At 32.7% G+C, this 17,946-nt stretch overlaps 1 protein-coding gene across 4 annotated transcripts in view; it reads left to right on the top strand.

Moving 5' to 3' along the window:
• The window catches only part of CSMD3 (CUB and Sushi multiple domains 3), a 586,421-nt gene that overhangs the window by 370,416 nt on the left and 198,059 nt on the right, over window positions 1-17,946 (top strand). For all 4 annotated transcript variants that reach the window (XM_054290025.1, XM_054289307.1, XM_054288554.1 and 1 more), the window contains 5 exons: window positions 3,953-4,122; window positions 11,803-11,959; window positions 15,167-15,358; window positions 16,106-16,232; window positions 16,923-17,125. In XM_054290025.1, the coding sequence (XP_054146000.1) occupies window positions 3,953-4,122; window positions 11,803-11,959; window positions 15,167-15,358; window positions 16,106-16,232; window positions 16,923-17,125 (849 nt within the window). The remainder of the gene's footprint in view (window positions 1-3,952; window positions 4,123-11,802; window positions 11,960-15,166; window positions 15,359-16,105; window positions 16,233-16,922; window positions 17,126-17,946) is intronic.

Raw genomic sequence — 17,946 nt, 5'->3', positions numbered from 1 at the left:
AACCTTATGATTCATGCTATTCACAGAAAGAAAGCTTTAGCAACAACTTAATCCTTTGAGAATTTTTGTGCTACTGTCTCTTTTACTGCTATGTTTTGACAAGAAAGTATTTTCTGGTTTCTGCCAGCCTTCAGTTGAAGAGGTAGAACATCCGAAGACAAACAGCTTTATAAGAAACCCTTTGTCAAGCACTGAATTTAGATACAGTTTCTGAAGTAACTGTTTATTTACAATCTAGTACAAAGTTGTATAAAGATAAAATCCTTTTTGGAATGCTTCTGCTTGCTTGCCCTGCCAAGCTGTTGCAATACACAGCCTCCTAACAAAGAGATGCCATCTTTTCAAAACACAGGACTCCTAGACATAGCTCTTATCTTTTGATTCTAAAGGATTGTATTGAAGAAAACAATTTCCCTCTCTCTGAATTTTGATCTGTAGGAGCACAGAGTGTGTTTTTGATTCATAATTATTTATGGCAAGAATTTTAATCTTCAATTCATTGAAGAATTGAGTTCAAATGGCTACATTATCCAAATAGATGCATTTCATTCCTTGGTTACAATCACAATGACGTTTCACCTGCTTACAAAATTTAAATGCACTAATAAAATTCATCTGTCTTAATATGGAAAGGTGCAATGAACACACATTCATAACCAAAAGCATCACACTCACTGCAATTATCTTGTTATAGAAGTTTTTATTTTTCATTATTTTTCTTTTGATTTTGTTGTTTATTTTCCTTTCTAATACGGAAATCAATCTATTATTTCTGTCAAAGTCTGGAAACAGTAACTGACTTCAGTAATTTACTTACTGTTACATCCTTCTACTTTATATTAGGCAGAACTAAATATCTGGATGCAGAATATTTTTCCTATTTTTCTTTGTACAAGAGAAGTGTGTAAGGCAGGTTCCAAGTTTCAGCAGAAACAAGTAGAATTTTTTTAAAAACACAAAACTTTATTAATAAAGCAGCCTGATTTTTATCTCCGTTGAACAGGGAATATTACTAAAATGAAACATAAATACAGTAACAAAATATTTGTAAATTCTGATAACAGCTCTACGTATGATTTAAAGAATAGTTACAGACTCTATGATCCACTGTAATTTTTCCTTTACTTTTGAAGTACTGTTTTGTCACTTCTTTTATATGCTTCCCTGTTTACACATATTCCTTTAATTTCATCCTGGTTTGCCTCTTAAGTTTCTTTTTAACTTTCATTCACTGTAATGCCTGTTAAAATTATTTTCCAAACACTTCAAAAAAATTGCTTGTGTTTATTATTTGGATTTATTTTAAACTTTAGAACTCCATTGACATTACTTTTTCTGGACACTTTTTACTCAGCACTTAAATGCAAATATAATTATTATGGTCTTTTTTTATCTTTCCTTCAGTATTAATATCAGAGAATAGAAAGAAACTGTAAGTCCCATGAAGATCCATGTGATTTTAAACAATATATGTTTATAGATAGGAGTGGAGATTCTCACACAGAACTCTCTGTGCTGCAGTTTGGAATGCCTTGCAATATTAATTGTGGACCTTCCCAGTTTGATTTAGCTCTTGTTCCAAAATATAACCCTAACTCCTGTTTTTGTCTGAGCATGTGTTTGATGCTTTGTGGTCAGTTGTTCTGTTGTGGTTTTTTAAGCCATAATTTGCACTGACAGGAGGCAAGGAGAGAAGCCAGGAACTAACTGTTGATTTTGTCAGAATTCTGCTGAGAAGTGTGCAAAAGAAGCAGCTGGTGGACTGTGTGCCTCCATGGAACTGTGATGATGCTATGGGAGAAATTCTATTATACTGTGGTTTTTTGCACTGTGTTTACTAAACTAGCTATCTTGTCTGCTAACGTAAGATACAAAGAATCTCAGAATGGTTTGGGTTGGAAGGAACCTTTGAAGATCATGTGGTACATCCATTTGCCGTAGGCAGAAACATTTTTCAATCAATCATGTTGCTCAAGCCCCATTCAACCTGAATTTGGACACTTCCAGGGATGGGACATCCACAACTTGGAATACAATATTCTCTCTCTAAATTCAGAAAATCATATTGATAAATACGATGACATGAAACACAACAACATGTTCACATCCTTCTTCTTAACAGGAAACTTAGCATACTTGTAAAACATTAGTTGAAATTGTCTTAACAGTTAGCTTACTGCTGTGTTCAGATTTAAAAAAATTGCTTTGAATTACAGCTCTGAAATAGCCCAGAGTTGTTGGATCAACTTAATACCATAATTACCTTGTGCCTTTTGGCTTTTATATCCCTCTGGATTGTGAAAAGAGATCTCTCAATCCTGAAATTACAATCATCTTACTCCTTTCTGTTGTAATTCAAAGTGACCTATGCATCTTTGAAATAGGAAATACCCATTTATTTGAGAGTGCAATAAAAGGATAACTGTGACCGTGTGGAATAGGAGGTTTTCCACTTCTGCCTAGATTGGGTGTATCCCGCTGTTCCAGGACAAAATAATGTTACCTGAATGATTTGGGTACTTGTTCTGTATTGTTGAATGAGATGTAGTCATCAAGCATTTGTTCTTCAATCTGTGCCTGATTTGGATTTCTGTGCGATGTCTGCTTCAGCTGCATACAGAAAGGGTAGTTTATCAAGCTGGGGTTTTTTTGCCATTGATGTCTTTTAATTTCATGTACAAAATATATATTTTATTATCCTGAATATTACTCAAACAAGTCTAGGATGGAAATTACAAAAATGTTAATAACAAATAAAAGCTTTTAGAATAGACACCATAGTTTGCCTAAACATCTTCTAAAACATTAAGATTACTGCGGAGTTTTACAAAACAATATCACTTATTCTGTGAAATTATAAATCAACTAAATTTCCAGGTTAAAATAAATGAGATGCATTCTCATGAGGATAAAATAAGTGGCAACTGAAATAATCCTGAAAACAAACATAAACCCAGAAAACTTAGTGTTACAGTTAAATTCAAAGATAATATAAATCTGTTAAAAAGAGAGGAAATGCTCCTGTACTTCCACTATAATGGCCACATACAAAGATTAAATAAAAAGGGAAGCAAAGAATTGTAATAGTATTTCGGTGTCTACTTAAAATACATGGTAACTAAATGCTAAAAATTACTTAATTAAAATTATATATAGTCCAATATATGATAGGAAATGAAAATTAGTTTATAATGCCTAATGAAGCATTGCCACAAGTGTTTATGTTTCTAGGTTTTTTTGGTTGATTAAATGAAGTGCCAAAATCTTTGATTATAAGGTATACTTCTTGAAATAAAAACTTGAATTACTTGGATTAGTTGAAAATTAATAAATTAATTATTTTTCCCCTGAGACTTATGTTTATCTTATTTACTTGTTATTGATTTTTTTTCTAGATTTATCTGGTAGCTATGACATAATATTTTACTATTGTAATTTACACCATTGACTATGTTGGTTATCTTGGTTAAAAAATACCAGAGGAAAAAAAAATCTTTTTTTTCATTAATCTATGTGAAAATTTAGGTACCTACACATATATATATTTATTCATATGTGTGTATAAATAAATAAATAATCATATAAATTTATAGAATTCTTCTACTCTCATTTTAATTTGCATATCTTTATGAATTTTAGTGTTGGAGAAATTGAAACAAATACACCAAAATTCAAGGAAGATCCTATAAAACAATATGATTATGAAATATGTAATTGATATGATTTTAACTCTCAGTGGGTTTTGACCTACTTTTACTAAAGTACTGCAATTTAGAAATATTCTTGTAGTCTCCAATCACCATCATGATCATGTACTTAAAACTGGATTTTAGATATTAATAAACATTATTAATATTGAGCTAGGTTACATTAACATTACCATTATCACCATTACTAAAATATTTATGTGTTTCATTAAAGCATGCCTTAACTTTTTTTTTTTCAATTGCAGCTGAATGTGGAGCCTCCACAACAAATAATGAAGGAATCTTACTGTCCCCCAATTATCCTCTTAACTATGAAAACAACCATGAATGTATTTATAGCATTCAGGTACAAGCAGGGAAAGGAATCAATATTTCTGCCAGAACATTTCACTTAGCCCAAGGAGATGTTCTTAAGGTATGTAATCCTGTAACTTATTTGTTATTTCTCAACTTCTAGTACCTCCCATCACTGAGGTTTATCTGCAATAGTACAGTACCAGGTAAGTGGATATAAAGCATCTCTTACAAAGGATCTTTCTAAACTGGTTCCATTTTTAAGAAGTTAAAAATTAGGCACCCTCAGGTGCCCCCATAGGCTGTTTCTTAATACATGTTTTTCTAACCAGAGATAATTAAAAAAGAAGTTGAAAAAATGAAACAAATGTTGCCTTAATGGTTATGAGTATTGTATTTTCAGTGTTAAATATTCATCAATTACTTCTTTGGATTTGTTTTCTTCCACAGTATCTCCATAATTTGAGCTGCGATGTAAACATAATAAGACATAACACAACACCCATAACTTTAATTTAACACAGTCTAAATACTGCCTATTGTACATAAGTTTTACATTTTAAATTAATCTGGTGTGCATGGAAAAAAAGAAACAACAAGATGGAAAGAAGGATACTATAACTTACCAGAGTTTTATACAGTGTTTTCCCCTGTCTTGGATTTGTTCATAGATTTTATTATTGTACTCCTAAAACTATACTTCCAGATACATGTATTACTTAACCATCTACACATTTAAAACCGATGTTGCCATCTGCAATAGCACACCAATGCAATAAGATATCTGTGATTTAATAATTGTCCAGTTCTTCAGAATATGTAATTTAATTACATTTGCCTCTGTGAAATCAAAGGAACAAGAGGTACCATGCCACTCATTTTTGATGTAAAAAAGTTTTTCTGCCATATTCATATTACTTATGAAATAAGTACCCTGTACTTATTAAATAAGAAGGATTATGAAAATATGTATTCCTAAGAAACAACCCTGATTCATACTGGGGTTTATCTCATCTAACTGTAACCATCTGTGCATTAGGGTGGGGTTTCTGTCTTTAGTTGTCAGACACAGGCATTTCCAAAATGGTCGAATTATATAAAGTGCAAGCAGACCTAAACCACTAATGTAAAATTAAATTGGACATCAAAAAGAAAAAGCAAATCAAATGGTTTTAAAAAAGTACTATGCTCTTCTTAAAGCAAAAGAGAAGCAAAGAAAAATTAACCAAAAGGTATTAGATACCCAGAATGCACAGGTGTGTTTATTTTATATTAAATTTGTTGTTTATTTGAGAACCAAGTGGGATACCCTTTAAGTGTTACATTAATTAATTTTGAAAGATTTAATTTGAAAGCTGTTTAGTATTTATTGAAATGTAAGCAGTAGGGAAAAAATAGCTCAAACCAACCAATGAACCAATCAGAGCAGTTGTTCAATTAACTGTTAGCCAATAAAAGCATCTGGATGGATTTTTCTTAGGATTTTTAGGCTGAAACCATTCAACTCTATTATCTTAATTTAAAATACATGCTATTGTGGGAATGGAGATACAGTTGTGTGCAGTTAGATAAATAGAAATTAATGTAAAAATAAAACAATTCAACTTTTTTTTCTTTTTCTCATCTAATAATTTATGACTTTTCAAGGGCCATTTGAACCATATTCACTTCAGATGTTTAACTAGACAATCTTTACTCAGAGACTTAGAGAAGAGAATTCTGCTTTAATGCTGCTACTCATTTAATGTGAAATTAAGAGCAATGCAAAATTAATTATGAATAGATGAAGGCCAGTACTCAGCTGTAAATATCAGTGGCAGAAATATTTGCTGTATATTGCAGGTGTATTTTTTAAATGAAATTAGTGTTGTGTAATTAGAGTGTTTGTTTTTCAATTCAATAACCTTGAATTATAATGAGCTGAAGTTCCTCCCTATTAAAAAAATCCAAAACAAACTCTAAGAGGTATTCTTGATTATGACTATCACTTTTTTCAGTCTATCTGACATCATAGCAAGTCAGAGGCACTCAGCCTTTGCAATTGTGGGAAGAAATATCTGTAGAATCCATTATGTCTTTTCCAGCCTCCTTTCTTAGATGAAATTCTCCCAAACTGTCTTAATTCTATCACTCTCTTTTTTCGTGTATTCATTTGATAAAGAAAAATTCTTCAGGGAACACATTACCAGTCACACATTCCAAATCAATTCTGCAGTTATCTGTTGATCCCTTTTTATGGTCCTATTCTACTCTGGAAAAGGAAATATTTGACTGTTTTGCTGATTTTGGAGAATAACCTTTTGGCTACACGAATAGAACATTGGGGTTATACTTTAGTTTTAAATGAATCATTAATAGCCAACAAATGCTTTTAACCTTAAATATATATCACTACTTTTACTTTAAATATAACTTTTAATATGTATCACTACTTTGTAACTGGAAGGAACTGAAGTAAAAAAAAGAAAAAATTCATCCTGTCTTCAAAACAACCAAATGACATATAGTGAATATAGAGTTTCATGTCAGCTGTGGAAGAGGGTGGCTATAGTAGTCACCATTCTAAAACCAAGATAATTAAAACACCAGCTTCTAGAGCAGTCTTCCTTCCCCTAAACACAAATGAAGCAACTTCATAGTATTTCATGGTTAAAACTTAGTTTTTTAGTGACAAGCTTGGATAATCCATCTCTTTTCATCAGAAGCTAGAGATGAAAATGTTGGCAAGGAAGTTAGTAATGTGCTTCGTGTTACTTTTTCTTGCAGCTAGGACTTTTAGATCACCAGAGGTATGCTGCTAAAATTCCATTCAAAGTCTAAATAGACTGAGTATTCTAATAAAATTTTGACAAGTTCTTTATTGAACTTGAAGCCATGAGGTCTGCTGCTTGCCACGTGGGTTAACTGACCATGGATGATGTTTATATCTGACAGGCACTGTGACTGAAACAATGAAACAGCTGTACTGGGAATGCAGCCTTAGAGTGAAACAGCATATTTAACACACGTAAATCACCACCCTTACTATTACCTCAGGGACACAGAAGGAGGAGTTCCCATTTGTCAGTTCTGAACTGGTATAAAACAGAGGTTTCAGAGCATATAATTTGTTTTTCATTTGCTTCATTTAGTATTCAATTCTCTTGTTCTCCTTTCAATGTAACTGCTCTGGCTACTTACATTAATGGTGTCGTTCTTTTTGAGTTTTATTAGAAACTGCAATAAATATATAAATATCTCTACCTTTTGTGTGTGTGTGTAGGGATATAACCTGCTCTTGAAAGTGCCATATATTGCTCTAATATTTATGAAAGTTATATGAAGACATATGAGGAATTTAGGATCTGTACAATCACTGCAAGCCAGTTTATTTAATATTAATCTCAGAAACTCTGTAACACTTGCTTCCTTCTTTGAAATGGTACAGATAATTGAGTCTGTGTGCTATCTTTCCATAATTCAATACTTTTAGAGTAAACTACCTATGTGGGAGGCAAGGATAAATAATGCATTTTTTCCAAAGTATGAAAATATTTCTACCTGGCTTTTTTTCCCCTGCTTTTATCTCCATCCACCAATTTTACTCATAAACTCTCTAGTCTCTGCTAGCTGTAAGCAAGTCCTTGAGATATACATAGAAAGAACAGAGTTGTCATTGTTCTTCTTCCCTGAATAGTCCATTGATAGTAGTGAACATGTTATTTGTGTTGTAAATCTGTTGAGTGTAGAAAATATTCTTTTATATCAAGGGTATTTTAACATACTTTTTAATTTACAGGGAAAAAGGACCTTTATTAAAATTGAAACTTGGACATGGCTAATATAATTGTTTTCTTCGTTTTCAGTAGATTTTAGCATAAATAAAAATGTCGCTGTGCATGGTACTAATTAATGGGTAGTTTTCTGGTAATGTTTAAATAAAAGAAAATACCACAAAACAAACCACCTCAAAAAATTCTGCAGACAGATTTCATTGAGTAAACCTAAAACAAAGGAGACAGGAACACTGACTATGAAAACAATCTTTTTTGTCTTTTGAAGCAGTCTATGTGCTTGACTTAATGTAGCATGAGAAGTTATGTGATAGGTGATATTGCATCTATGTGGAAAAATGGATTTAAGAATTATTTTTAATAACATTCTAAAGCAATCTCTCTTTTTCCTTTTACTAAAGCACTCACTGCAGCAACAGGCAGGTAACAGCATTTCAGCAAACAGAACTGGCACTCGCTTCTCTTCGGCTGTGCTTGGCACAGCGCTGTCTGTGCTCCTGCCAAATACAGAGGATTCAGTTTTACTGCATTTGTTCATTGTCTCCTCTATGGGCCAGATTTAAATGTGTGCACATGATCCAGTTTTTGAGGGGTTTGGGCAAACACTTTGAAGGGATGTGATGTTCAGATCTTTTTGTTAATTTGTTTCTTAAGAATCTTCATGTTTATAATAATAATACTTTTAGGAATATCATCCTGAATATGACTGAGAAAAAGGTAATAAATGGTGGGGACAAACCCCCCACCCCCTCACCCCCCCAAACATATGGACCCTTTTCTTTCTTTATATTAGTGCTTCTATTCGCGTGTGATATACATTTGACAGGGCGTTGACAGCCTCAGTTCTGAGCTGCTGATTTTATGTTATTTCTTCTCTTTATAAAGGAACAGATCTTCATATCCATATGCCTTTTATGTTTCAATGGAAAATCTCAAAAATAGCTTGATTAAAATGCACAAATTTTATACATTCACTTATGATACTCCCTTGGTAAAATTTTATATAGTTAAATAAATTAGCCGAAAAAAGGGCATTGATTTCCATATAAAATTTGTTGGTAATGGAGCCACTTAAGAAATTAGCAAGTTTTATTTTCCCCCTAATTTCAAATGCAGATAACACTTCCTTCAAAAATTGAATATAACATCTATTAGTTCAAATATTTAGGTATAGTGTTTCCTATTAGCATCCTTCCCTGTAACATTTGAACATATTATTGTGGTATGAAGAACATTAAGACAATTTTCTGTGCCTTTTTTTCTTTATGAGTTAATAATTTAAAAGATTGGGTCATTAAATACTTAATAAAGATGGACCTCTGTTTTCTGAATAGTTTGTTACTGGCATAACAAGCATTATCTAGTAATGAATAAATTATCTTTGAATTAATGTTACAGGATGACTTTAAGAAAAATTTATCCAAGTGAATAATATTTTTATGCTTATTCTTGGACTTATCTTTAGTACCCAAGTGACTTAAATCTAGATGTACTGGCAAGGCCTTTAAGAAAGTATATCCATATTTTAAAAAAAAGCTAATTGTACTTCCTTTATTCACATGTAATATTGCCTTCCGAAAGAATTATGAAGCTGAATTGCTAACTCTTTCAAAAGAATTAGTTCCCACCTAGTTTAACAAGGTTAGAAAGAAAACATTGGTTCTGCAATTCTCAGAAGGGTCTGCTACCATTTTATGGGCAAGCTAAATGGTATCATTTAAATGATTCTATAAATTTCGGGGGTTTTTTCCCTATTACATCAAATGTAGTAGGGAAATGAAAATGTGACCTAAATTGAGTTACACTACAAAACATGCATTCATTTATTGTTCTAAGGGAGACCCCAGTGTCTTAGTGAGAGGGATACTTTTAACGTCTGAAAAACAGCAAACACAAGAAAAAAATAATTCAATTTAGTGTTCAGATGACTCACAATCCTGCCTCAGCCAAATGCATTTCTCCTACTCAAATGAATCAGTTTCAGAAGTGTTAGATACTTTAAATTCTGTTCCTTCATAGAAATTATATAGGATTAAAAACATACAGCTTGACAGCTGGTTAGCACATGAAATAGAATGAATATTAACTAATGAGAGATGTCAATGGACTAATGTGCAAGATTTAATGTGGTAGAACACCTAACAAAATTGGCAATAAATTGTGTCTAGGGAAATTCTAACATGAAGAAAATTGGTATCATGACATGGCTTGTTCAAAGTTTGTGTGAGACATTGCAAATAGTCAGTATCACTTCTTACCAGATTCCTTTGGTTAAGTATTAGTGATACACAGATAGCAGGAAATGGTTTGCTCTTACATAGCTTTTAAAACTAAAATAAATCCTGAATCCTCGGTTATTATTAATTATAAGTAGGTTCAAACTGGGTTTTGTTTAAGTCTGTCATGATGTAAATATCTCTGCTGGATAGCAGCAATTCTCCTGAAAAGGGTATTTTCCTTTCAGTTGCTAAAACAAAACAAAGTGCATTTCAGATTTATTTTCCTGGATTGGGTGGGGTTTTTTGTTTGGTTTTGGTTTGGGTTGGTTTTAGTTTTGTTTTTTTTTTATTATTTGGGTTAGTTTTGGGGCTTTTTTTCTTTTTCTGAAAGGCAAGACATCTATTTTAATACTGCTTTATATATTGAAATTATTTCTTGGTTGATATGCATTAATTATAATTGTTCCTTCTTTCCTGGTTTCTTACTTTTAGTCCATATGAGGAAATTGGCTTTTAAATTTAAGTTTGCCTGGAATTTATTTGCTTGTGTCACTAAAAACCAAGGAATTATGTCTAGTCACGTCATGCATCTTAAACTCCTGTACAATTATTTTACTCATTACACACAGCTAGAAGTCATTTACTTGTTTTATTTCAGCATTTCATTAAATGTGAAGTCTTTTTTATTACTAGAGACATGAGGATTTCTGGAAAATAGGAATTAGGTGTGTAACTCATTCTTACAGATAGGGAACAGGCATCATAATACTTCACATTTTCTTTTTGTCTTACTTCTATTGCTGGTGTATTTGTTATGATTTCATTCTGATGAAGACTCCTGTCTAAAAATTCAAACTTTGTTTGTAAATAATAGAATTAAATAGAATTTAGAACTGCAGACGATTCAGTATCTTTTAATAAGGCTTTACAATTTCCCCTTATTGCAATTTGAAAATTATTCACAGGTCAATTTACTCATTTGCAAATGAAATTTTTCATAAAACACATCAATCAATGTTTTAGTTATTGTAGAAGTCCCTAAATAAATCCTGCTGGAAATAATATTTGGGTGAGCAATTATAGTTAAATTATAGGATTTTTTTTTAGGAATTACAGGAATACAGCAACCTGTGGAGTTTTAAAGCAACCAGATTTGTAGGGAAATTTCCTCAGAATTATTAGAAGATTTTTCTATATATTTATTATTCTGATAGATGGAAAAGAACAACACTTGAAGAAAAATAAATAATAAAAATGCAGTACTGTGATTTACATATATATTACATACTCTTTCAGTTTACAGAAGCAGTGGTTAAATTTATTTCCTAGTCTCCTTTTACTTCATGGTTATATTTTAATCTGTCTTCACAGGATAAAAAGCCACCTCAGGTTTCTTTAAGAGACCAAATATGTGAGATTTTCTGTTCTGCCCCCTCAGACTGGAGGCAGATACACATTATACGCGTTTGCTGATAGGTAGTGATCAGCATGACAATGCTGACTGTAAAAGAGAAAACACAGAGGTCTCAAGAACCTGAGCTGATGTGGCACCTCTGCCCCCTTCCATTGTCATGTAAAAAATGAATTGACACATTTTAAACTTCACTTGAAAATTCACCACACCTAAATCAGCCGAAGTCAAGAGAGGCAAATAGTATATCTAAACAATACTTCAGGTTGGCTGGCAATAGATCTCCCTTGACAAAGTTGTTCTTCCTCTTAATGCAGATGTACAGAATTGTTTTGTGAGTAAAAGATATCTTCTTTTCTTTTCTTTCTTCGTAACTGTAAAACTCACATATTTTACAGATCTATGATGGCAAAGACAACACTGCTCACCTGCTGGGAGCATATACTGGGGCATCATTAAGAGGCCTGACACTAAGTAGCACTTCAAATCATTTATGGCTGGAATTTAACTCAGACATGGAGGGCACTGATGAAGGTTTTCAGCTTGTGTATACCAGTAAGTATTTAAGTAGGAATAGATTTATACTTTTAATGGAATGAAAATTCTTCACTCATAAGATGAAAATGCAGTTAATTACAATTATGGAAGAAATTAACAACAAATTACTTATCAAAACAATATGCTTTCATTGCTGTACCTCACAAAACCCCGAAACACACAGCGTACTGAAAGCTGGCTTTGACATTTTATCTGGTACATAAATTGCTGTCATTTTTCTAGAGGGGTATTTTTCAATTTTGGAGAGCATAAGAAAAAACAGGGTAAGTTTAAGTTAATTGTTTTAGCACATAAAAATATTGAAGTATGTGAGTAGTTTAAAAGATGCAACCAAAAAGCATTGCTTCACGAAGAAAGTCACAAGGAAATTCTCCTTCTTAAGACTAATCTCTGATATTTACTTTGCTTTTGTTTCTAAGCTTGGATTACTGTTTAGGACAAAAATGATAAAGAAAAGTTCTTAAAAAAACCCCTATATATGGACTTCAGCTATGAAGATGAGGAGAGGAAAAAAATATTTCTGATATCCAGTTTAGAGGGCATACCGAAGAAGCCGTATACATCTACTTTACCAAGTGTCTGTTTCTGAAAATTGTAGCACATGACTATTGACATGTTGTGTATTTGACTTTTTTAGTGTATTATTTTTTTGCCATCACTGAATTATTATGTAGAACTAATTTTTTTCAAACAGGACAGTGTTATAAGGTAATTTGGTAGTGCAGCTATCAACATATTTTCTTTGTCCTTGTGCTCAAATCATTCATTTTTCACCTGTTCAAAAATTGTTCATTTAAAGGCTCAACATAATGTTTTTTAAAGTAATTCTGATAAACAATAGCATAATTCTTGCAGTATGAAAGGAAAATACTTCAAGATAATAAAAGAGTATGTAATTACTTTTCAGATGAAAGTTGCATAATTACATTCTGTAAGAGCGTGTGATAGAATAGGACTGTACCCAGTGATTAAAATAGGATGATCAGTGGTGTGTTACTATACAAGTGTCAAGAAATCTAATTTTTCATATTTTTACAGGTAGAACCAAACCCAGCACTTGAACCTTATCAATAACATTTCCTGTCTTTTGAGATATTCATATTAGAGTACACTTTCTTAGCCTGAAGAATTCTTAACCTGAAGAGTGATGAATCTTCTTTTGTTGATAGTGGTAGAATTTAAAGAAAAAAATGAAGTCCAGAAGAAGGTAGCAGAGATGATCAAAGGCCTGGAACACCTCTCCTATGAAGAAAGGCTAAGAGATTTAGGGGTCTTCAGCATGGAGGCTCTGGGGAGACCTTTTAGGATCCTCTAGTGCCTAAAGAGAGCCTACAAGAAAGATGGGGAGAGACTCTTTGCAAGGACTTGTGATAACAGGAGGGGTACTGGCCTTAAATGGAAAGAGGGCACATTTAGATTGGATACAAGTGCTCAGTCTGAGCGCTGGGAGGATCCAAAAGCCAGAAGAAATGGTGCAGACCTCCCAGTCAGAGCTGCAGCCTGTGCTCTGAGAAGTGTCCATCATTCTGCCTTTAGTCAGGTTGGAATAGCACCAAAAAACTAGGGCCCCTTTGCTGAGTTACAAGGAGTTCAAGTCTCTCTGTGAAGGCCATGGAAGCTCCACCCTTCAAGAGAGGCGTTCTCCCTGTGTGCTGTCCCCACAAACCGCTCCACCAGGCCCTGGCTGAGGCACCACACCCTCTGCCTGCTCTGGTCACACGCAGTTACGGCTGCAGAAATACTGCTAGCTCCTGTGGTTGGGCAGTGCAGGTACCTGGTCACCCTCAACAGGGTGATCAGTTAAAAAGTTGACTTTGGTTCTGTGTCTGTAAGAAGGCTGTCCAGAAATGAGGATATATCAGGGATCAAGGCAGATTAACTTCGTTTCGCAGCATGGTCAGAAGTTTTCTTAGAAGAGAGGTAATTTTAACTGGTCAAAATGTGTCCAGACCAGCATTATGAAAAATGGTTCTTCATCTGGGACTCATGTCAATGTCTGTCAGAGCTTCTGCAGCACACACTGTACTAAGAAACAACAGTTCAGGAATGAGAAAAATTCAGCTCAGAGGTTGTGGAGGCTGAGATCTGTTCAGTCATACATGAAATGAACTGAAGGAAGAACCACAAAGATGCAACATTTGATATATTTTTTTTTGTTTTGTTTCCTTTTTCCTTAGCAGCCTTATCGAACATTTACAATGCATTTACAAGTATTTTGCCTGTAAAATAAAATAAAGAATTTTTTTTTTCAATAAAGAATAGTAATGCACCATCTGAGGAGAGATTGTGAAAGGCTACCAATGGTTGACCTGATGGACAGATACTGTGTGAATGATTTGTTGAACAAAGTAGACATGAAAATCCCTTCATTTCCTCCCATATTACCTATGTATAGGAATAGCAATCTGATACAAAGGCTCTATTTTTTTACCTATATACATTCCAAGCCACATGGTATTGGTAAAATTATTTGATTAGGAAGAAAGTGAAATTTCAAGTTGCTTCTCAGTTAATAACAGAAAACTTGATTTGGAATAGAAAATTTTTCTCCCAAATTGCAGTTTATTTTTCCCTATAAGTTAGCATACCTCTCTGTTTCCATGCAATGCATTGTTACTATGTTTTCTTCTTGTTTCCAGTCTCTTAAGTCTCAAAAATGTCCAATTTGTTAGGCTTGAGTTCTCTCTATTATGATTTTCATTGATTCCTGCATGTAGTTCTTAAATTTACGAACTTCTGAAAAAAAAGATTAGCATAGGGATTGATGAAAAATAGCATTTTTTCTTTGCTGCCACAGGTGCTATTGTGCTGCTGTTGTTACAATGCAAAATAATGAGAAATCTGCTGTTGTTTTGTTTATGAACCTTTAAATTTCTATTGACAAGTGGACAGTCCCTTTAGCTTCTAGTTTATAATTCATCATAAAATTTAAAAAATTATTGATCTTTATAATGGATTTTTTATGTCTTAAATTGAACTCTTAGGAAAATTGAATTTATGACACAGCTTGGTCATGCTCTGGAAATCTGGGAAAGGTGTATAGGCACTTATCCTACTTAGAATGCTTAATAACAGAGAAGAAATCCTAAAGATGTTATTATATGTAGTTTGAAAATTATTTCCACTGAAAACCAGAAAATCTGGATTTCTTTAATGTATTTATCTGTTTGATTCTGTAAATACAACATTTTATTCCTCACACAGGTTTTGAGCTGTCACATTGTGAGGACCCTGGTGTGCCACAGTTTGGATATAAAATTAGTGACCAAGGTCATTTTGCTGGGAGTACTATAATTTATGGATGCAATCCAGGTTACACACTCCATGGAAGTAGCCTTCTAAAGTGTATGACTGGGGAAAGAAGGGCGTGGGACTATCCTCTACCATCATGCATTGGTATTACACTCTTCTATTTTTTTTTGTTTCTTTACCTTTTTTTTTTTTTTTAAATGCAAGAAAGAAAAAATATTGTAAGGATTTTTATATCTATGTAAAATCTGATGTGTATGATCTGATCTGATATGTGTAGAGATCTATTTACACAGGCACTTATAGTTCTCTCTGCATGTACCTCACCTAAGTCTTTCTAGATTAAAAACAGATAGCAATTCTTAAACATTTGTGCATATGGAAAGTCCTAATACATGCAAATCTAGTTAATGTCAGAAAATGATCAACATAAAAAGTTTTATTATAAAGACATTGTAAAATTAGTATTTTTTTACTTATATATAAATATCAATAAGCTAAAAAATCTCTTATATTTATGTGAAATAGATTAAATTAAATAAAACAAGATATTAAGAGATAGAAAAGTTATTTTGTATTTTTTTCGTTCCTATTTCTTTACAATATTACTATAACTTCATAAGTTTTGCAGCTATCTACATGCTCAATTATTCCCATAGGATAGTGATAAGAAGACAAGAGTTAAATATTATTGTATCTTTCTTTTTCATCTTCATTTAGAGGAAATTGGGATTGGTAAGTAGGTGAAGCAAGGGATGAAATGCTTATTTGTTTTTTTTAATATTATGGCATATGGTCAATTTAGTTGTGTAACCTGTTCAACAAAAGAGTAAATGTATATAGTGACTGCTCAGATGATTAGCTTTAAGATCATTCCATAATGTTTTTTATTAGCTGAATGTGGAGGACGGTTTAAAGGAGAGTCATCAGGAAGAATCTTGTCTCCTGGCTATCCTTTTCCCTATGACAACAATCTGCGCTGCATGTGGGTGATTGAAGTAGACCCAGGAAATATTGTCAGGTACTGAAAATGAATCCTAAAATTTGGAATTTTTATATATTTTCCACTATAATCAAATCTTATAATCAAATCATAATAACCAAATCACTCTCTAGAGTGAAGGAAAAAAAAAGGGGTTATGGGTGAAAAGTTTAAGATGCAGATCACAGGTTTTGGCATTTTAAGTTTGTGTTGAAAATGTTGATTTTTAATAAGCATTATCCAAAGAAAACTGAGCTTTAAAATTGGTTATAATTTTGTGAAATGCATGAGGCAGAAGAAATCTTTAGTGAAAGACTACATTTAAAAAAAACCACAAAACAACAAAACAACACAACCTGCATTTTCACAGCTCTTTTTAGTTAATTAGTTTTGATGGGAATGTGATATATAATATTGTTTTAGAAGAACTGAAACTAAAACTCTCTTCTGAAAAGAATGTATAGATACTTATAGATTATTTGAATAGCTAAAGTAATATATTACTTTATGGTGGACAATTTCAAATATTCTAAGTTTTTTTTTCTTTCAAATTCATTTTTGTATTGGGCTGTCATGCATTCAAAGATAAATGTATGAAACATTATAAAAATTGCCCTTTGGAGTTAAATTGTATTTGTTTTTTTTTTTCTGTTGCTTGATTAGTTTTGTTGTTAAAGTTTTATTTTTGAATAATATTAAAGCTGACAATAAATCATTATGTTCTTTCAGTCTCCAGTTTCTTGCTTTTGATACTGAGGCGTCCCATGACATTCTTCGAGTTTGGGATGGTCCGCCTGAGAATGAGATGTTGCTCAAAGAAATTAGTGGCTCCCTTATTCCTGATGGCATTCACAGTACACTCAACATAGTAACTATCCAGTTTGACACAGACTTTTATATCAGTAAATCTGGATTTGCTATACAGTTTTCAAGTAAGTTGATTAATTTAATTTTTAATTTATTATAAGATGAATTCACTCACAGATAATAATCGTGCTAGAAACACTTGAAATCAGTGACTACATTTCTGATGTTTTAAGGGAAAAAAGTGGCACAGACTTAAAGATTTGTTGTAAAAATATTTTTTTATCTTAAAGAAAGAAAGAAACAAAAATAAAATATCATGTTCTTTGCTAGTGTTGGTCTTCAAGGGCAGCTGGGACAGTGCAAGAATGCTTATAACTATGATTAGTGTTTTTCACAAAGGAGGTGAAGTAGGCATGCTAAAATCTCCATCCTTTTCTAATCAGTAAGTTTCTGCTTTCAGAGATATCTGTGGTGAGTTTTCATTTCTTTTGTGATTGTATGGGATGAAACAGGAAAGAGCTCCACAGGAACAGCAATGTCCTTCTCCCTTTTGCCTTCTAGTGCTATATCATCTTATTACAGGCAGCAGGATGACAAATCTAAACAGTTGCCTAACTGTTATTAAATCCCTTTAGACATTTTATTGCTGAAACAGAAGAAATCATTGAGCCAGGTCCATTTTGACCTTCTTTTTCCTCGGGTCAGTGAAATTTATATATATTTTTTCAAGATTAGCAAAGACTAGTCTAATATAATTTTGTGTAGTGGTAGCAATGTTTCTAACATGGGTTGACACAGAGACTCAATGTTAACACTGTTTACCTCATTGTGCTTCCTGTGCTTGGTAGTTGTATTACCCCCTGTATTAGGCCTACTCTTACTCTTTCCATGTGTATGACAAATACATGTATGTGCATAAAGTAATTTAAAGGAAGGATGAATTATG

Source organism: Melozone crissalis, unplaced genomic scaffold (assembly GCF_028551555.1).
Source record: "Melozone crissalis strain CALT ecotype California unplaced genomic scaffold, PUWL_Pcris_2 ptg000002l_1, whole genome shotgun sequence".
NCBI lineage: Eukaryota > Metazoa > Chordata > Aves > Passeriformes > Passerellidae > Melozone > Melozone crissalis.
Note: the sequence above shows the minus strand (reverse complement) of the source record. Positions and strands in the feature narration are given on the sequence as shown.